General features: G+C 39.1%; 1 protein-coding gene across 1 annotated transcript in view; it reads left to right on the top strand.

The window, feature by feature from the left end:
* The window catches only part of LOC119791037 (heparan sulfate glucosamine 3-O-sulfotransferase 3A1-like), a 65632-nt gene extending 47379 nt beyond the window's left edge, over nt 1–18253 (top strand). Inside the window, exon 2 of the mRNA XM_038296872.1 lies at nt 17135–18253. Within this exon, the coding sequence (XP_038152800.1) occupies nt 17135–17756 (622 nt within the window). The 3' untranslated portion in view covers nt 17757–18253. The remainder of the gene's footprint in view (nt 1–17134) is intronic.
* Nucleotides 18254–22102: the final 3849 nt, after the last annotated feature.

Genomic DNA, 22102 nt, shown 5'->3' with positions numbered 1-22102 from the left:
TGGTCCTCCTAATTGCTAATCAATCTGGTGATATGTTTACGTAAGGCCATCCTACGTGCTCGTCCCCGATTAGCTTATTTTTTTCTGCGCATGCGCACTTTCAGGCGTATACGTGCGGCGAGCTACAGTTTCAGCCAGCCATGGAAGCTAACCTTTCTCACCGCAATTCTTTGAAAATGGCCGAGGTTACTAAGAGAAAAAGTGTCTACGAAGTGTATGAGAAGAAAAGAGAGGCCTCACAGGGCTCGATGTTAACCATTGCTCGATCGCCCGGGGCAAGTATTTTTTATTGTCGGGAGAGTACAAATTTCATTGCATTTGCCCGCCGGGCAAGTGCAATGATCGCAAAAAAAAAAAGTATCACTCAGAATTACTTTAAAATCACCGACATTCGGTGAAAGCGACTTACAAGCGTTGCCGGCGCCATTTTTGTTGTTTTGTACACATTCTCGCGTGATTTAAAAAGGCACGTTACTTTCCCCTAGATGGCGTCATTCAGCTCTTTGGGAGAGAATTCTGCAGAGCAGCAGCTGGATGAGGAATTTAATCTATACTATAATACACGCAAGATTAAAAATGATCAGTCAGGGATTAGGAAAATAATAATAATTGTATGGCAGTCTTCTGTACAGCGGTCATACATTAAAAAACTTTCATTCATTTTTTTTTCTCTTAGACATTGGAGTGGTGCATTTAAATGTTATAGAGCTAAACATGTTAAATTGGTGAGTAGTAGTAGTGTAAGTTTTTAACCTGTCAAGTTTTTTTTTTAGATTTTTAACATTACAATTTATATTTTTCCAAGCACACAACAGTTTAAAGCAAAGTTTAGTTTGAAAAGAACGTGCAGGAAGGATTGAAAAGCATGTTAACACGGTAATGTAGGCTTGAGTTCATTATCTGACGCATGCATATACACACCAGGAACCTGGAAACTTACTGAATTACAAAAAACATTTAAGAAACAAACATGTTTCATTGATATATATACAAAAATTAATATTAGGAACTATATTTATCAAACTTACTGGGCAAGTAAAAATTGTTTCTGGGCTATTGAAATGTGAAAGCCACTTGCCCTTAAAAAAGTGGTAAAAATCCTTAACGTCAACCCCTGCCTCAAAAGAGAGAAAACAGAGCGTGCACGAGCAGAAATGGGCTCGCTTAATAGGCGTCTCTTTTCAGAACAGGGTTGTGCATTTTCTCTAAAATGTGAAAAGGGCGGGTCTTTTCAAAAATTCGCGAAAATCCTCCACTATACCTTTAAATCAAGACTTCAAACTGACTTCAACTTGTCCCTCCTAGCACTCTGTATCCTTCAATCACTCTTCCACACTAGAAGAGTGAATAATTCAACACGTTGCTGGAAAGATAAAGGTTTCTTTCCCCCCCTTATGCAATATACTGGAGGGCACTTTAAAAAAAAGCAGACTGCTTCTGTAAAAATACTGCTGACAAATTTATAAGAACACAGCAAAGCTAACTATAAATGTTTTATGAAATAACATAGCGGCTCCTCCATAGAAGGAAAAAAGAAAAGAAGACGGAAACCTCAAAGCTCAATGGAAAGGAATCTTTCTAACCTTATAGGGTTTAACATAATGTTTTATCACAGCGCATTAAAGAATATCATTACATCAACAAATGCACAATGCCAAGTAATAACTCCTGTTAGGCTATTATTATCTTCAAGTGATTTAACTGTATATAAAAACTAAATTGAAACTCTCCAAGTGGACCATTACTGAAAGTGAATTCAATTGTAATAGGATGACATTTTTTTTACTTTTAATCATAAATGTTAGAAAAAAAAAATCTTTTCCTTGCTCTAAATCTTTTTCTCAACATAGGAAGGAATATTTTAGCAGTTTTATCTTTCAATAACGCTGAGAAATGATTAATACAGGGTTTTTTGGGGGGTTTTTTGTCATTGTTTTTTTTTATTTTTTTTTTCAGTTTAATTTCCTGCTCTGTCCTCAATCAGAACGCCTCAATAAAACCAAGTAATTTCTTTTTTTATCCTAATTTGAAACATAAAAACTCATCAGTCTGAAAATACATTTCCTGTAGTTAAAAAGAGGCAATTTTTCTTGATTCTCTTCAACTTTCCTATCTGAAAGCGTCCTCTGTGTTCATCTTGGTTTCCATTTCTTAGAGGAAAACAGTTCACCATGTCCTCCCACTTAAATCTCTTATCTACAGATTTCTTCTCAACTCCCTACATTTCCCACAAGCAATGTTTTATTTCTGTTGGAGCCTAATAAATAATTTTTCAAGACTAATTTTTCAGAAATGTTGTGCTTGAGTGATCAAAGATATATTTTTTAAGTTGAGGATGTTGTTAAAATCAAGCTAAGCTTTGCACCAGCATGTAATGAGATTCTAATCAGTAGTGATTTTATTTTTTAGATATATAGTTTTACACATAACCTCACAATCTATGATAAAGACGGTTAAGAATATCCAGACTGTTTAAAATTGATAGGAAGTTGTTCAAAGTGAATACCATTCACTAAACAGATTTTTTTCCATGCTTTCCTATACTCCAACTATTTATGCTACATCATTTTTAAAGTCTTTTTTATAATTTCACAACCAAATGTCTTGTTTCAACTCTACTTATAATCCCAGTTTGGTCAGATACAGTTTAGCCTTTAACTGATATTGGCAGCGATGCTGTGCTAAAGGGGATTATAAAGAGGTTGTTTTAGAGTTTTTACTTGTGTTGCGCAGGTTCTTTTTTCTTTTTTGTTAATTGCACCTCAAGTTAGAATCTGTATTCACAGAATCTTAAACAAGAAATCTTGGATCCACCCAAATCGAATCATTTCTTTTCAGTCACAATATGCACCTTCTCTTAAAATTCCAGTAAAATCCGTCCAGAACTTTTCTTTATCAAAAAGAGACAGACAGTCAAACCAACCCTGATGAAAACAACATTACGTTGCATAACCTAACAGCACACCAAAAGGTATTTTGTATAACCTAAATATTGTTGTAAAAAGGTAAAAAACGAACATAGATATAAACTCTCACTAGCTGCTTTGCACAAAAGCGTAATCAGCGTTGCAATCACTAAGTTACAGTCTTTAGATTGTTGTAATTGTATTGCTGTGTATGATATCAGACGAATAGAAATGAATGAATCGGAATGCTTGATCGGCGTCTCCACCTCTGACCGTCTACCAAAAAGTTTTGAAGTAGGTTGGAAAAAGTAAGGACTTAATTCTGACTGCATTGGAGTTACGTACATGTTTTTATTAGGTATGCACGATATAATCGGCCCCCTATCGGTATCGGCCTGTATCGGCCTTAAAACCGATATTTAACCGATATTTAACCCGATATTTGATCAGCTTCTGAGTTTCTAAAGTCTAAAAAAAAAAATTTAAAAATACTACTTCTTCTTCCTCAAAAACTTTTTTTTACAGACTTAAAAACTTCTAAAGACGAGGGAAAAAATGATGATACATTAAAATATCCCAATATCTTCATATGCTGATATATTGCCATTTAAAAACACCATATCAATCTCTTTTACTAATGAAATATTGCTATATGTCATCTAGGGCTGCAACTAACGATTATTTTAAAAATCGATGAATCGGACGATTATTTTTTCGATTAATCGATGAATCGGACAAAAAATATTTTTTATATTAACCTCTTTATTCCAAAATAAACATTTTAGACAGAACAAACAAGCACACAAGTACAGGTTGCTCATTAACTGTACTGGTGCAATATGAAAAATAAATGTTTGTGTTAAAACTACGCAAACTTACATGAGAAATGTAGCTGTACATCCACAAAATATAGGGTACTTTGTTTCATAAAGCGCAAAAAAAGACATTTTTGTTTTTAAAAGCCTCTAAGGGGTTCAAACAATAGGCCCCCCATTTCAACAAATGAGTTTTTTTTAGACTAGAAGAGTTCTGCCTTTTAAGACAGGAAAGTACAGCAGTTAAAGTTGCTACTTGAGAAAATACTGAACCATAGAGATAAAAATAGCCCTGTGATTCAAATTATAAATTGTATTTGGAATAAAATGAGAGAACTAGGGGTGCTAAAAAACACATCCTCCAAAGACAGATATTTACATGGGAATGTGGCATATAATTAATTGACATATTACTGATCTTGCTGGATTTTATTCTGCTTTACTTCTATAAATTGCAGGATCATCTTTACTTTATCTTTGCCAGAAGATTTAAACTTTAAAAGTCTTGCCCTCATAATTTGCAAGTTAATTTATTTATAAAGTAAATGTAAACGCTGCTTAAGCTAATTCAAATGAAATTAAAAGTAAAATAAGTAGCCAACCTTATCACTGTCTGTAACCTACTAACACGGTAAGGAAAGCATCAGATGAGCTACCTGAGAAACTAACGTTACGTTTCCCCACTTTAAAACCAAACAAACATGGTGGTTCCGTGCCATGTTCATTTGTTTTGAAAAAAGTTGCATGTTATCACTTTTTTCGCTTTACAAAGCGCAGGCTATTTTAATTATTGTGATCAATTTGCGCCGTCAATCCCGGTGCATGCGCGCTTCATTTGCAGTCTGGACGCTGAGGCTCTGACTGAGAGGGACTCCTGCGGGAAAACGCGGTTGGGGTGGGGGAGGCGCCCCACGGCAGAGTAGGAACATGCATGCTTTCACGTAAGAGTCTCCAAAAGCCGCCAGTGACACCGAAAAAAGTCGCCAGATTTGTCGCTAGTCGCTTTTTTGAAAAATAGTCGCTGGAGGGGTCTGAAAAGTCGCTGAGTTGGCAACACTGCACCTGCGGCGCTGACTCGCTCTGCCGTATTTTTTTTTCTTCCTCTTTCAGTCAAGAGGCAGTGATGACGGCGCGGCGGATGACGCAATAATCGCGAGACACAACTAATCGATGATGAAATTCGTTGCCAACGCTTTTAAAAGTCGATTTTTATCGATTTTATCGATTTGTTGTTGCAGCCCTAATGTCATCGTTATGCTACGAAATCCCCCGAAAATATTTTTATATGTTGATATATTGACGCGGTATCGATCTATTTTACTAACAAAATCTCACAAGAATTTGCAAAATATCACGAGAGTTTGTAACAGAATGATGAAATTTCACGAGATTTTGAAAGTAAAATAGATCGATACCGCGTTTTTAAAAATCTATTTGATATCAGCATATGAAAATATATTTGAGTATATTATTTTTCAAAGTGTCAGAAATGGATAACAAAACTGCTATTTTCAATGACTACTTATTTTTGTCCAGCTTTAACATCGGTATTGATATCGGTTATCGGCTACATGAGTTTTAAAATATCGGATATCGGCCAAAATCCCAATATCGTGCATCCCTAGTTTTTATACAGGCATTCAGGCATTAAAAACCTGCAGTGCTGCTGACATGAAACAAGTGATGTGAATGAATTATTGCTGCTGTTACACGGTAGTCATGGGCTCTGGGATGACACAACCTGCTATTAGGTTTAGGGGGAAATTTATTCACAAAGGGGCCAGTCTGGTTTCTTTTTTGCCCTAGTGAATGAAATAGTGACTTTTTTTCTCTGGTTTGATAAGATTTAGGGGATCTGAAGCATTTAACTGTGCCAAAAAAAGAAAAAAAAAACTAAATATGAAGTCTAAGAAGTGTTTACAGCCCCCACAGCAGGAGAAGTACCGTGTTTTCACGCCTGGTTGAGAAAGCTCCAGGGCTCCAAGCTGAAAGGAGTGGGTTTCCCCCCACTACCGTACATTGGTCATTACTCTAAATCACCCCCCTACTTCCTCCTCCTCCTTTCCCCGTTGACCTCCGCTTGCATCCGCTGACCTGGAAAATATCTGGCAAGTCCGAGCCGGCGCGTATGGTGCCGGAGCTTTCCGTCTCCCCCAAAAAAACCAGCAGAAATATTGAGCCAATTACAAGATTATTATCTGGTGGCGATGGCAGGGCCACGCCGTGGGAGTGTTTTTATGCCTGCCAGGGCTCCCCGCTGGAAGAAGAAAAATGAAGTAAAGGTCGGTGGGGGGAGAAGCGGTCAGCCCTCATGCCCGCTTGCCTCTATGTTGTTAAAACTCTTTCACTTGACAGACGTTGGCTAAGGTCCAAACCGTTCGCTAAAAGGTCAAAACCGACAGGAAAGGAGCCCAGTTTGAGCCGATTCTATTCTACTCGGTGCTAATTCATTAAATATTGCCTCTTTATGCACGCACATGAGTTCCAGTTTAAAAAATGTCATCATGCACTGTTTTGTTCTGCTGTGGTGAGACATGAGTCACAGGGCCGTCACTAGGTTTGAGAGACATGGGTGGCTTAGCCCCTAGGTAAGATATTTACCTAAGAAATTTTTTCAGTGCACTTTCTAAGGCGCTGTCTATGAATTCATTATTTTAAGAGCAACATACCTGGGAAACACTTCCCTCACTAATGCTACTTCACCAACTAAACTACACCAGTTAAAATGTGCTAAATTACAAAGAGTAAATGGTAGGTGCCATGCATTACTGCATAAATGGAAGAAGGCAAGTGGTTCGCCACTCATCATAATGGAAACCTTCTACAGAAGACAGTTGTCTAACCAACAGACTCCCAACATCTTCATAAACCCTTAACCTGGCCATTCATCTTTCCCCATCTCCCCTGCACCCACAACCTGTCAGGAACCCCTGTCTGCTTTGCAATAACCCTGTTTCTGTGTGTGTGCTTGGTGTGTGTGTGTGACCTGGACTTTGGCATGTCTTTCTCTACACCTGGCACAGAGAGAAACACATATATGTGAGGAACTTAACAATAAATGCAGCATTATCTTTGATAGATTTCTGCTTAATCTAAAGTTTAACCACAAAATACAAGTTGCATAAATGGACAGTAGGCAATAGGCAATAGCATCATTGCAAAGAAGGATATCCTTGAGACTTTTTCACATCAGTCTGACAAAGTTTTAATGCAAATAAAGGAAGTATTTTTAAGTACAATGTATTAATGAAAACACAAAATCAACAGTATATGAAACGTACAACTTAGAACTATAGTCAACCCAAGGAAGCACTACCATATCACACAGTGTCGCCCTATCAGACTGGTGGCACATAGATATGGGAGAATTATCCTGCCATAATGCAAGAGCACATAACTTCAATTAGAGAAAAGAATTTCATCTTCTTGCACTCAAAACTTATAATGCTCACACTCAAAACATGCGCTCTCTCTCAAATATTTTCTCTTCTCTCAAAAATCTTTGTTTCTTCTCTCAGATTTAAACAGATATTTTCTATATTATCACAGATATTTTTTCCTCTCGCTTGCCTCCATCTCCGCTCTGCACGGGTCTCAGTTACGCTCTGCTTGCGGATTTGTTTTGCTCTCTCAGACTGCAGTTGGATCGTTGCCTAGCAACCTTTCCAGCCAATAGAACGACAGCCTCGGAAAAGGTGCGCTTGTTTAACCCTACGGAGTGTGCCTGTGCTACTACGCCACTTATAAAGCGTCAGCTGAAACTGCTATTTACAGTAGTTTTGTGGCTGATTGTTGTTTAGAAATAGAAAACCTGGTTTCATTTCTTAGTTTTGCCCTGGATTTTGTAGCGTTTGTGGACGCTACGTCGCTACTTGATCAAAACAATAACGTCCCTACAGGAAAGTTACTTGATAAATAAAGCAGCGACGCTACGGTCAAGCTACTTGAAAATGTAGTTAAACTAATAGCTTCGCTACATGTAGCGGCGCTACTGCCCATCACTGCTCCTGTGACAAAACTATTATAATGATGCTACTATGCTAGTAGGCTACAACAACATCGTGTTTTCCCACACCACTGACTTTGTTCACCATGGTAACGTAATTCCTACTGAATCAGACAAGCTATTAGGCCTATATTGTCTCTTTCCTCACTCCAGGTAAAGTGAAGAAAATGTAAACCGCTGACATCAAATGGCAAACTCACCGTATGTATCTGCACGCAACCATAACTTTCCTAATCAAGCTCGATGACTGTGTGGAGATTCAAAGGGCGCGCTGTTGCTGCACTGCACAGCTGCTATGGTCCAGTTGATGGCCGTGTACCACGTGACGTGACGCTGGACGCGGAGCCAATGAAGGAAATGAATATCCTAACGATATTAATAATTGTATAAATAATTGTGTTTGTAAATAAACTAACAGGAACTTATCTTCAGATTAACTTGCCTTCTTGGTGGCTCGTTTTCAGTGCTTTACTGCAATTGTTTGGGGTTATATGGGAAAAAAAATCAATAAATAAAAAAATAACAATAAAAATCGCAAAATAATTATGGGGTGGCTAATACCAACGAAGGGATGACTTCAGCCACCCTAAAATAGGTCTAGCCACGTCCCTGATGAGTCACATGAGTACATGGCTGCAGAGGGAGTTCGTTTTGCAAGAAAACGTAATCGCTGTGAAAAGCAATGATGCATCAGAGCCTTTATTTCAAGGTGGTTACTTTATAGACCAACTTACAAAGGGTGCATTGAGTGACGTAGTGCCTGATGTTATTTTGGTAATAAGGAACAGAGATCATGTAGAAGGCCTCAGCATCATAGGAGGAAAAATGCAAATTATAGTTTGTAATGTTCTGTCATGTTCACGAATAATTACTTAATATTTGTTGTTGTTGTTTTTTTTACTGTAGCACTTATGGCCAAAGCAGCGACCCTGATTCAAAGCAAAAACTCCTCCGTTTCATTTCAGGGATTTGGACGAACCCTGCTGCCTATGTTTCCTGCGTCAGCTGGCTTTGGGAGTTGTATTTTAGCAGCGCTGTAAAGACATCAAAAGCAGACTTGGGAGCTGCAGTAAATTTTGGGCGCTTGGACATTTTGTCATCCGTTACATCATCTACAGTACTAATAGCCCTGCTTTTCTTTAGAAAGAGCTGCTGGCTGCTGCTGCCTTGCATTGGAAAGAAAAACTCGAGTTAAATTCACTTAGAAAAAAAACAATAAAACACAAGTGTTCATTGCTCCTCCTTGATAGTGTGCAACGGAATCGTTGTCAGAGATGGGAAGTAACAAAGTACAAATACATCGTTACTGATATTTTTACTTTACTTTACTACTTATTTTTATGGCGACATTTTACTTCTACTCCTTACATTTTTACACAAATATCTGTACTTTCTACTCCTCACATTTTAAAAAATTGGCTCGTTACTTTAGTTTTGAATCATTTCAATGGAGTTACCGTTATTATTTTTCACGTCATCAATACCAAATTCAGTCTAATTGGATGGGAATCTACGTTGCATTCGACGCACCACTACAAGATGAATCGACAGATTCGGCGGTATTCATTGGCGGCAAATCATTGCAGCTTGGTGGCGGTGGCGTTAGCATAGTAGTATGGACGACGAGATGATTTAAAATGAACACAACAGAGATCTAGTCCTATTGGCAGACATCCATTTAAAATGTAGGCAACGGCATGAAAAAAGTGGTTTCTACTTTTACTTTTATACTTTAAGTAAATTTACAAGCCTGTACTTTGTTACTTTTACTTGAGTAAAGAAGTTTAATCAGTACTTCCACTTTTACCAGAGTATTTTTTAACACAAGTATCTGTACTTTTACTCAAGTACGGAAAGTGAGTACTTTTGCCATCTCTGATCGTTGTACATGCACAGATGCAATCTTTTATATATATATATATATATATTAGGGGTGGAACGGTTCACAAAATCCACGGTTCGGTTCGGTTCATGGTTTTCGGTTCGGTTCGGTATAAGTTGATTGTTAGGAAAATCTATTATGTCTTGTATAGTATAACACGTGTTGCACAATGCTTTTTTTTGTTTTGTTTTTTTATTAAGTCAACAAACATTTACATGAAAAAATACTCTCAGAGAGGACAGCAAAGGTGAACATGAACAGATAAAGATCAATTACAATAAAAGACAGAGCCATAGAAATAATAAAAACAAACAGGTGAATACACTTAAAATAGCAGATGTTTGGAGAAATCAAGTCTCAATTTTTTGGCATATTTGTCATTTTTTTATCTTCTTAAGAGAAGAAAAATAGATTTTAAAGTCATTCATAAACCAATGAAAGAAGGGTTTAGAATTTCTCCATTTAGCACAGTGGATACGATTAATTAATAGTATAAGAAACAGGCTGGGGGAGATGGTCCACATCCATAAAAAATGACATCATTTAGTGCAAAACGCGTGTTGCACAATGCTTGCACACTGTTGCACTTTTATCCACTACTTTTTTTCGCCGTAATCGTAGGTCACTCTAAATGCAAAGTGGTCCCATACAGCAGACCTATAAAGTGCTGCTGGCGCGTCTTCCAACTCCTGTTCTTTCCCACTCGCCATACCCACACAATTCTCCACAACAACTGATTTTTTTCTGCTACACCCGGCTACGCTGCTTCGCTTCTTCTTCTTCTTGTTTACTAGTGGCGGTTGGCTTTGGTCGCAGTACCGCCATCTTCTGCTCTGGAGTGTAAACGCTTCGCCTATGAGAAAAAGGAGCAGCGCATGAACCGAACGCAACACACGCGAACCGAACCGAGACGGTCGAACCGAACGGTTCAGACGGTTTTCATAAACCGTTCCATCCCTAATATATATTAAATATAGGGATTTTTTTTAGAAGACATGCTGCAACATTACTACTTTAATTCAATTCAGAATTGCTATATTAATCCTAAAGGGAAAAGTTCAGTGAGTTGTAGGAAGAATCACTTCTCTGTAAGAGAGGCCTTTTAAACAATCTAATTAAGAAGATTTTTAGGAATCGTTTTAGGCCCCGTCCACACGAAGTCAAACCCTGGCCTAAATTCACAAATTTTTCACCAAACCAGCCTCTCATCCATACGAAGCCGGCGTTTCGGGGGTCTGTAAACGATCTTTTTTTATTAAGCCTTCAGAGTGGGAAGATTTTGAAACGCCGTTTTCGCGGTTCCATCTTTAAGCTCTGACCACATTTTTTTTTTTTACACGCATGCGTCATAGCGCCACCTCTAAACACGCATGCGCGACACAGTATCACAACAACAATGGCGCCGTACTGTGTTGAATGGTTGCTGCTAGGGTTGTCAAAAGTATCGATACTCAAAAAAGTATCTACTGAAACGTATCCGGATACAATACTCATTTTCAAAAGTATCGATACAGCCATCGAAAGTGCAGAATAGTGGAAAATGCACTTTCTGAACACTGTGATTGAATAATTCTGTGCATTTTTCAGTTTTAGACTTCTTTTGTAACAGGTGCAGCTGCTGAGAATTATGTTTGTGTAACAGGTTTGGCTAGTGTCATTGTTATGTCCGCAAAACATAGTCAAGGAAGGAGCACTTAATTTAAATTTTTTTTTGTATCAAGCTTGCTTAATATTGTGCACAGCATACAACCTCAAATATTATTCTTATTGTTTTTTTTATTTATTTCTTGTATTTTTTTTTAGTAATGAAAATATTTCTGTTGAATTTTAGAGTCTTTGTTTCTATGCTTGTGGTATCGAAAAGGGTATCGAGTATCGAATATTTTACTTAGTATCGGTATCGAGTTGAAAAGTTTAGTATCGTGACAACCTTAGTTGCTGCTCATGCTACTCAGCCTGCTGTCGGGCTTACAACAGAATCTTCTTCTTCTGGAATATCTCCAGGAAGAACAGAGCAATATCGACGACATAGTTCAGCACCTAAATTTGACTGAACCACGAAAATGGACCCGCAGGGCCATTTTCCTGAGCATGCCCAACATTTTGTTGCCTGTTTTCGCCTATTTTTGCTTTGGCACCACAGTGCCACTTACAGGCCTGGCAAACATTTTGCAGCGTTTTCATGCATTCGTGTGGTCGATCACATTTATTTTACGTCTCCGTCTTTAAGACAAACGTTCTGGAAAATATTAGCGTTTCGTGTTCGTTTTGACTTCGTATGGACGGGGACTTAACCTTTTTTATTTTATGAAGAATTCCTCTTTGTGAAAGGTCTTTATCAGCTTTTTTAAGTTATTTGCTCCGATGTTGCTGCCGCAGCAGATGATGGCGGAACAGATCATATTCTGCATAACTGAAATAGTCATTAGATGAGATAGTAGAGGCATGTCTGAGATATAGATAAATCTCATGTGTTAGGTCGCCCTGCTGCCATGTTGCCAAAGGTTAATGCATGACTAAGCGTATTCACATGTGATTTAATTATTTAATGGAAACACATCAATTGCAAAGCTTTACATCTTCAATTTTAGCAGGAAATTTTGACATAGTTGAGCACCGTAGTAATTGAAATGCAGCTAATGTCATGAGAACAATGAAACCAGGAGTGAATCATCTACTTTATGGTTGTTGGTACAAAGGAAAAGCAAAATCAAATCACAATTTTGGTTGAAAAGCTTTACAGTTTTCAATTTTTGGCTGCATTGTTCCGCCCTAGCCTTATTATGTGTTGTCTGACAAACTGCAAATGGGATTTCCTTATGAATTTCTTTCCATAATGGCTTTCTACTCACTTTTCCTCAGATTCTTGTCTTTTGACATGTTACTAATTGTAACAAATTGGAAAGAGGATTTTAGGGATGTGATACTTTTTAACGGCACTCTCTTGAAGGCTGCAAGTAATCCATCAGTAGATTTTTTCCCCATGACTGTTCCGCACAACTGCACAGCTTTTCCCAAATCTATTAAACTTACATCAAGCTGAATACATGAGTAGTTTACGACTTTCAAACTTGGACGTCCAAACAAGGCTGCTCTCATGTTGTCTTGATCACAACATACCACATACCTCCTGATCCTGAGAATCCCTCCAGAGTTTCCCAGCTCCACACCACTGATGAGAGAGCATCAACCACAGGGCAAGCTGGACACAAACCATTAAATATGGATGCATCCTTTTGGACAGACTCATATCTTTTTTACTACACAATAATGTTCTCTTTTGTTGCAGAGTTATGCTTTAACAGGATATTTTGGAACTCAGGTTGCTCCCAGATCAGCATGATTACAATATAAACAGGAAGAACTCAAGACATGCTGGCGTCTGCCAGTCCCAGTTTATCAATAATTAGTCTCTCTGCTCTTTATCATTGGCTTTGGAGCTTAGTAGCCATTCGGGTCCCAGATGACCTTGTTTTTGTTTTAAAGCACCATCATACTGGCTCGCTGTGCACTGCTGGTGCCATGAGGCAGAGCTAATGTGAGAGGGAAGGAGCCTTGTCCTTGCTGCTCTTTACACAGCTGTAAAAACCCGTCCCAGATACTGAGAGGACCCTGGAGGTCGGGTGACGGTCAGTGTTCCAGGAAGATGTTCGAGACATTGTTGCACCCTTGCAAAAGCTATTGCTCGTATCGACCACTTCCTTCCTGTTCCTCTTCTGCTGACCTCATGAATGGACCCTTAAAGAGAAGACTCACTCAGCATGCTGAGGCACTAGAACTGGTTGGATTTTGATATATTAACTTCTGGCTTTAAGATGCTTCACTTCAAAAACAGCTGTCCTTTCTTTAGCACTTCTGACAACATATCAAGACTGGTTAAAGCAGCTGTTTTATAACTTTATCCTGTAATATTTTATTAGGTTTCCTGTGACACTTTTAGTATGATTTTCATTGCAAAATTCAGCAAATTTATAAAAGAAATAACACCTTAGGTGCCCCTTCCCTGCACATTGCATCACTGCTGCATCATTTTGAAGCTGTGGATCATTAATGATAAACGAATAAGAATCCCCAAAATATGTAACTCAATCTATAACTTTTTTTTAAGCATTTAAATCAATTTTATCATCCGCGATTCTTTCATATATTTTGTCATGGTGCAAATTATAAAACATAAATAAATATAAAATACACTTATTTCAATAAATCAGGTAGCTTTTTATGAAAAAAATTATCAAAAACTTAACAATCAACAATATATAATTTATTCCAAAATTTGTTCTAGTGAGAATATGGGCAGCACTGGAAAAACCATCTAGAAATAAGTAAAAACAAATCTTAAATTAAGCGTATTTACTCTTAATTTGAGTAGGTAAATGAGATAGTTTGCCACTGGAATTAGTGTTTTTACTCTTAAAATACGATAATTAGAACATATGCACTTGAAATAAGACAATGCAATTGTGTTTTCTTATTTTAAGTGTGAATTGTCTTGTTCCATTGGCAAAATGTCTCCTTTACCTCCTTAATTCAAGAACAAATGCACTTATTTTAAGAAAAAATAACGTATCTAGATTTCGATTTTTTCCAGAGCATTTTAGATCAGTTGCAGCTGTCTTGACAGACTTTTAAGCAAACCTATGAAGACACTGTTGCAATCATGAATTCTACTAAAGATAAATGCAAGGATGAGTTTTTCTAGATCCTGTTTGGTCATCCGTCCTTTAATCCTGGAGATGTTCTTCAAGTGATAAAAAGCTGACCTGCTAACTGCCTTTATGTGCCTCTGAAGGTTCAGGCCTGACACCCAAGATTTCAGCCATAATTAGTGGTTTCCAGCTGTAGTAGTTGAAGCTGTGAGCTAACTCTGGATCTCTCCTCTTTGGTATGAAAATGATTACCTTAGTTTGGTTTTATTAAACTGTAGTTTTTGTCGCATCCACATATTGATCTGTTCTAAGCATCTAAGCAACGTCTGATGGGCTCATGGTCACCTGGTGACATTGTGATGTAAAGCTGTGAGTCATCTGCAAATTTATGGTAACTGTTGTTTTGTGCTATAATATAAGCTAAAGGTAGCATGTAGATATTGAATAGGAGGGGGTTAAGAATGGAGCCTTGAGGAATCCCAAATATGATTTTACTGGTCTCTGATTTAAAGTTCCCTACTGATACATAGAAGTCTCTGTTCTTCAGGTAGGATTTAAACAAGTCCGTTACAGTACCAGAACTTGATTTTATCAGGAGTAACGCCCTGATGAATCAAGTGATCAACACTATCAAACGCTGCACTGATACAAGCTCTGTGGTTCCTCTACAGTCTGAATTTACACGGATGTGATTGGACACCTTAAAGAAGGAAGTTTAAGTACTTTGGTTAGCATGGGAACCTGATTGGAAGACATCAAAGCAACTGGTCATTGTTATCGAAGGCATTTTACTGTTTAAACACAACTTTTTCAATAATCTTACCGATGAAGTGGAAGTGGAGCTTCGATATGGGCCTGTAGTTCTGCAGGATTCATTTTTCCAAGCTATTCTTATTCAACAATGGTTTGATAATTGCTGTTTTTAATGTTAGATCAATTCAGAGTTGAGAAATTGAGTCTCTGTATGTTTTTAACATGCTTTGTGAAATGGATATCTGACACTGTTATGATAAATACATAAAGGTATATAACACTATAGAGTAAAATAAAGGTGTAAAACTCATAAATGAAATATAATTAGCCAACAGGCTGTGATAATTAGACTGGAACGGTATTTGTTGCAACCATAGTGAGCTACTGGCCTCTTAAAAGAGGAGGACCCAAATGTTCGAAAAATATTTATGATTTTGAAGTAGCAACTTTTTTAACCTTATGAAGCCTGGGTGCCTGAAGTGACGAAACAAAAACGGCTGAAACAAGCTTATTGTACTTTTGGATTATTATAATTTTTTCGTCTTGAATTCAAGTTTACAGTTTAAATCCTAACCCACTCCAGTCGGATGGGAAAGATTTTTTTTAAAACCATCCCGCTGAGCATGTCAGATGAAGAGAAGTGTGTTTGCATCAGCCTGGGGGTGGATGTAATTACAAACATTGTTTGAGCAGAGCCTTAACCAGATCCAGGCATCACATTCATCATGACAGTTAACGTCTTTGTTTGTGCAAAGCTCAGCCGCAGCAAACATCTCAGAGGCCTCTGCCTCATTTTCTTCCATGTATGTTAAACGGAGCATGATTGTACAGCAGCGTCGGAACAACAACAAAGAGCTGCGCCTGTCATCCTGACTGGCAGGCACAAGCTGTCTTTGATAATTTGTCCTTGGGTTATCTATTGGATGATCCTACAAAGAGCATGCTGCAGAATTCTGAGAGGTCCCCCGTCTTCTTTGTGGTCTCTGCAGTTCTTCACAGGTGTGCAAACTTTTACATTTACCCCAGGAACGAGCCACTTAGCCGCTGCACGTCCTCACTTCAAGCAACACCAGGCAAGCAGATGAATAATTGACGTTTGCAGTCTGTACTTGGGTGAATTTTAAAGCTGTATTCTGCAGAGACTCTAAATGGTGGGGGGTGGGGGGGTGCGTTAATCATTCATGGGATGCTTTTACTCACTTTGCTTAAGGTCACTGTCCTTACGACCGACCGCTGAACAGAGGGAAAGTGGCAAAAGGAAAAGAGTGAAGATCAGGTGCATAGAGAAATACTTTAAATAACTTAAGCTTTAGAAATGCTGTTTTTTTTCTTAATTGTATTGCATTTAAGCTCATTTAGAGCACCATTGTTGAATTAATCAGTGTTTAAAGTGAAGAGTATTTAACCAGATTACTGAGCACAGGCCAATGACTTCTAACCTGACTCCGCCAGATGGATTTGCTCCGCATATCCATCTGGAAACCTTCCGTTGAAGTAATTTTGGGAAGGGGAGAAAATACTGGTTAGCTGATTGGTCTATGTTGGTGATAGACGGGCCAAATAAACCAATCAGATCGACGAAGCATATGACGTACTAACGAGCAACGACGAAAACACAACCACAAGCCAGTCGGGAGAAGAGCCAAAACATCTTTTCCTCTGAGAAAAGCCTCCAGAGCAGTGTTTTGCTCTTCTTTCAGTGAAGAATACTCTGTAATTCCGATAAAACTTGCTCGATAGCCACGCTAACGCTAGTTTCATCGGCTGAAGCCGCCATGTTCTTTGGACTGAACTGTCGCGCTTCTCGTTGCGTCACACCTCAACCCGCCTCAAAGCCAACGCTGATTGGACGTTCGTTTGGTGAACGGCTCCAAATTTTCTTTAACGGAGAGTCTCCAGACTGATTAGCGAGTGAAATCTTGAAAGCTCGCGAGATCAGGATGGTCTCACGAGGCTAAATAACTTCTTCCACAAGCTGCGAAACTTGATTTTTATTGGAAAATAGACAAAAACTGGTTATGGTGATTTATTTATTGATTTTTTTTTAAGTGAAACTTCTGAGAATTCTGTTGTCAAATGTGCAGTTCAAGTAAATATATTATTTCCTCTTTATCTTCTCTTAGGGATCTGATGCCGAAAACCCTGGAGGGCCAGATCACCATGGAGAAAACTCCCAGCTACTTTGTGACCAGAGAGGCACCGGCGAGGATATCCGCCATGTCCAGGGACACCAAACTGATCGTGGTAGTGAGGGACCCTGTCACCAGAGCCATCTCAGACTACACGCAGACTCTGTCTAAGAAGCCCGATATTCCCTCCTTTGAGAGTCTGACCTTCAAAAACAGGACTACGGGGCTCATTGACACCTCGTGGAGCGCCATCCAGATCGGCATCTACGCCAAGCACCTGGATAACTGGCTGCAGTACTTCCCCATGGACCAGATCCTCTTTGTTAGCGGCGAGCGTCTGATCACCGACCCGGCCGGAGAGCTGGGCCGCGTGCAGGACTTCTTGGGCCTCAAGAGGATCATCACAGACAAACACTTTTACTTTAACCAGACCAAGGGATTCCCGTGTCTCAAGAAGGCAGAGGGCAGCAGCAAGCCTCACTGCCTGGGAAAAACCAAAGGGAGAACCCATCCGAACATTGATCCCGAGGTGGTGCAGAGGCTACGGGACTTCTACAGACCCTTCAACATGAAGTTCTACCAGATGACCGGGCGTTTCTTTGGCTGGGATGACTGAATGTCTTCGTGCCGGACTCAAACTGAATATGGTGCTGCTGCTGTGCAGCTGTGGTGCGGGCAAGCTGCAAAAAGTCTCACATTGAACTGCAGAGTTTAAAACATCCCTAATATGTGCTGCTAATTTTTTGGGGGAAATTTTGCTTTTTCTTCCTTCATTTACATGATAAAAATTACACAGTGAAAACAGATATTACACAAAATCAAACATTAACAGAAAAATGTTACATCTATTAACAAATCTAACAAAAGCTTCACAAGATTTCAAAGCATTACTGCCAGAATCACATGTGTTATGGTAAAACACATGCTTGTAATGACCAGTCATTCTATCTCTACTGAACCCTGCAACCAGGCTGGATCTGCTGAGACCCCTGCTGCAGAAAAGGCGTTCAAGAGCTAAGAAGTTCACATAGATTTCCACTGTTTTGAATTTCTAGAGCCGCATTAGCAGTAGCCATTCAAAATTCTCCCACTTTCCTTAATGGGTACTTGGCTGATCCCTGGCTGATCCCCTACAATTCCTTTTTAAAATCAATGTTTGTCCTTAAATATTCTTTCTTTGATTTGTGGACATTAAGATCTAGGGCTGGGTAAAAAAAAAAAAAAAGAATTGATTCCTTTACATTTTTGCAAAATCGATGTCTAGGGAATGAGATCGATTAGTTTTATAGTGATGTGCGTGACGTTCACATTCAAATGAGTAGGAAAGATGCAGTCAAGATGACTTCAAGGCAAACAGCTGCAGATAAAGACTAACTAAAGACATTAACAAATGGGGGCTAACCAGCAAACACCCTGTAGTTGTTACAGACAATGCTGCAAATATGGTTTGTGCAGCAGAGACAATGCAGCTCATGCATGTCTGCCGTGTCACGTCTGCTGCTCGAGTGAGGCTTCACTTTTTTAACTTTTCACAAACAACTTTGCACTTTTGAGACAGTTTTATTCACATCTCAAGTTTAAACTGTCTGATTTACAAGTTTGCACTTTGTGTTTTATGTGACAGGAAAAAATTAAAATACATGAGCATTTTGAAACACAGTTTAACCGCTTTCATTATTGTAAAAACAGATTGGATCGAAATTAATCGATTTAGAACCGTATGAATCAAAATCCAATCAATTCAAGACTTTGGCAAAAATACCCAGCCCTATTAAGATCTAAAGAGAAATTGTATCTCCTGGTCAGACTCTTTAATTCAGTGAAAGGGTGGAGTCAGAGTAGAAAAATATGCACGCCCAGGAGAAGGCCTGTGGCTGGAAGTTGGAGGGGATTTTACTGGAAGCTGCAGGGAAGTGGGCTGCCATTCGGCCATTTTGAATGGCTGCTGTATCATCCATGGCCATAAATATAAATTTTCATCCTCCAGTAGCCCCTCTATTTCCTCTTGTATTTTTTTTTGCCTTTAAGATTTTGCTTATGTGGGTTTGTTGATTTTATTTTGAAATTTAACTGGACTTTTTTCTTGTTCGGTTCTTGACTTTTCCTGTTTGACTAGTAACGGCCAAACTTCCTGTTTTTGGATTCACTTTACTGATCTGCACGGCCTTGACGTGAGTTAACAGATCAATGTAAACGATTTGGGGTTTCTGGCGGCGCCCGCATTGCAGCCGCACCGCATTCAGTGTGAGATCGGCATTGGCGTTTCCAGATTGGGAGTGACAGAAATACAGTGAGGTTCTACAGAGAAACTTAATGGTATGAGAATTTGACACTTTGGGTAGGAAGTTCAATTGCAGTAAAAAAAAAAAAAAGATTTTAAAAATTTTATTATTTATGTTTTATTAAAAACATTGATATATAAAAACACTTAATAGTCCCATTTTCTGTTTTTAAACAAGGGGAGCTGTGTGCAGAACATTACGGCTTTTCTGCTCCAATTTTATGAAAGATCATGAAATGTTATGAATTTAATCAAATTTAACGAAAGTATATCACAACCGTTTCCAAGATCCTGATGGAAAAAAGCATCTTTTGCTCAGCCATAAATTAACTGTAACATTTTTTTACCGGTGGAGGTTATTGTTTGTTGTTAGATGTTTCGCTATCAGAGGCCGCACCTTTCTCGCCTCTCTGCTCTCACAGCTTCCTAAAGCAGGGTTTTCTGAGGGTCGCTCCTGGATGTCAGGTCTCCTGCACCGTTTAGATGTGTCTCCGCTTCAACACACCTCAGTCAAATAATCAGGTCCAGCATGGCTCTGGAGAACTTGACTGGGTGCTGACAAAAAAAATCAATCAAACAATTAATTCAGGTGTGGAAACAGAGACACGTCTAAAAGGTGGGACGGTAATTAAGCTACTCTTTCCTAAAGCATAAATGGGTCAACAAAGAGACCCTTTTTTTTATTTGACTGGGTTGCTTTTTTATTTAAAAATCTACATGCATTTCTTTATTATTTTGTAATATGACCCCTTAAGGTGTATGAAACCTGTCAAACATTTTTCCACCAGCTTTTAATAGCTTGCTGGAATTTCTTCTGACAAAACTGCTGTGATCGAATCAGGGTTGTACTGTAGGTCTTCTTACAAACGTCGTATTGGAATAAGAGCAGGGCCCTGTAAGGGCATCTCCCCTAACAGGCCCTTTGTGGCTGATTTAGCCTTATGCTTGCAGACGGCGTTACTGTAAGGGACAAATTTGAACCATAGATTTTGCTTCCAGACTGTCTTAAAATGATCCTTCAGTATTTTGTTCTTAAAGTTCTTCATAATGAAGCTTTTCTTTTTGAGAAGTTCATCAATTCCTCCTTACAGGCATAACGGCCACAAAACCTCATGCTTCTTCCCCGCTCTTCTGTTGGGGTTCTATTCTCAGGTTTGCAAACATCATACTGTTTCGTCCAAATATAACCACAGTCCTCATGGCCAAATCATATTTTTTTGACTAACATTTGGAAGACCTTTACAATTTTAGCGTTGCACAGTTACCAGTATTGGGGCCCCGTCTAAATGGTGGTATCGGTATTGGCGAGTACTGATAAATAGGGCACCGATACCATTTTCAGATCCAAAGGTTTATTCAACTATTGTCACCGATTCCAGGTAGGCATAAAAGTTCTCCTGGATTCACTTTGTATTAGAGTTTTTCCTGCTTCACAAAGGTAGGCAGCAGCTTGAGAAAGCCATGATGACAATTATTTTACATCTAGGGTATCGGTATGGTATCGGTATCGGCCAATACTGCACAGCCAGTTATCGGGTATCGGTATCAGGGACAGAGCAATAGAGAATCTGATGCTACGTTCAGACCGGACGCAGCAAAATCGCGTCTGCTGCTTCATTTTTGCTGCGTGTACCAGTTAGTTCTGACGCGCGGCTGAAGCAGCTTTGCTGCTCTGCCTGCGTGGTACAAAAGTGTGTCTGACGCGCGTTGGGCGGAGCTACTCTATCCTTTCTCTGCCTTGCAGCTATATTTGCTGTGATCAGTGGGAATAAAGTAGTTTTAATATGTTTTTAAGTGGGAAAATCCACCTGAAAACTTCATCAGTGCAGTCAGTTCATCCAGATTACCATCCCGCCTTCCAATATTATTTCTGTCGGAGCCGCTCAGACCCCCACATACCGGCGGTGGGCTGTCAGTAGGAATCCCATTCAACAGCAGCCTCTGGCCGGGTCGCCTCCTCGCGGTTCACTGCGGCGGCTGGTAGGTGTTTTTCATCTAAATAATCTAAACTGCAGGCACCAGGATAATAAAAGCGAACATATTCTGCCGGCAGATTTCTGCATTTTAAGTTAATTTAGGCGTCAATAAACTGTTTCAGAGGAGTGATCACAGCGCTCTGTGTCATCAGCGATGTGTCTGTCTCACAGCCAGCTCCCAGATCAGCTTCTCTGATTGGTTGATGCGGCGCGTCAAGCAGCAAAAGTTAAATTTTTCCATCTCGAGCAGCAGCGCGTTTACGGCTGCTTCAGCTGCTCAAACGCGTTGCGCCTGCTGCTCAAAACGCGCTGCGGGACATTTTGCTGCGCCTTGACGCGCGTCAACCATTGACTTTGCATGTAAACTCGCTGCTTCTGCTGCGTCCGGTGTGAATGTAGCATTAGAATTTATCTGTTGGGGAGATTTATAGGTTTTTATTTTGAACACATTTGAACACTTGAGAAATATTGGATAAATCATATATTTGCTTTCCCTGTAGTTTCCATATTCTTTGAAATAATACCGTCTGTTTCGAGGATTCTTCAGTCATACTCTTGCTTTTAGATGACAGTAGAATCCAGATGTTATTCATCAAAGTTCACAAATATTTGTAATGGAAGCTCCAAATTAAAGCCCTTGAAAATGTGAGTTTTTCTTTTGACTAAAATGCAGTAAATGTCCATTTGAAGTGTTCCTCTCTCATT

Source organism: Cyprinodon tularosa, unplaced genomic scaffold (genome assembly GCF_016077235.1).
Source record: "Cyprinodon tularosa strain WSP-4 unplaced genomic scaffold, ASM1607723v1 ctg38, whole genome shotgun sequence".
Classification (NCBI taxonomy): domain Eukaryota; kingdom Metazoa; phylum Chordata; class Actinopteri; order Cyprinodontiformes; family Cyprinodontidae; genus Cyprinodon; species Cyprinodon tularosa.
Note: the sequence above shows the minus strand (reverse complement) of the source record. Positions and strands in the feature narration are given on the sequence as shown.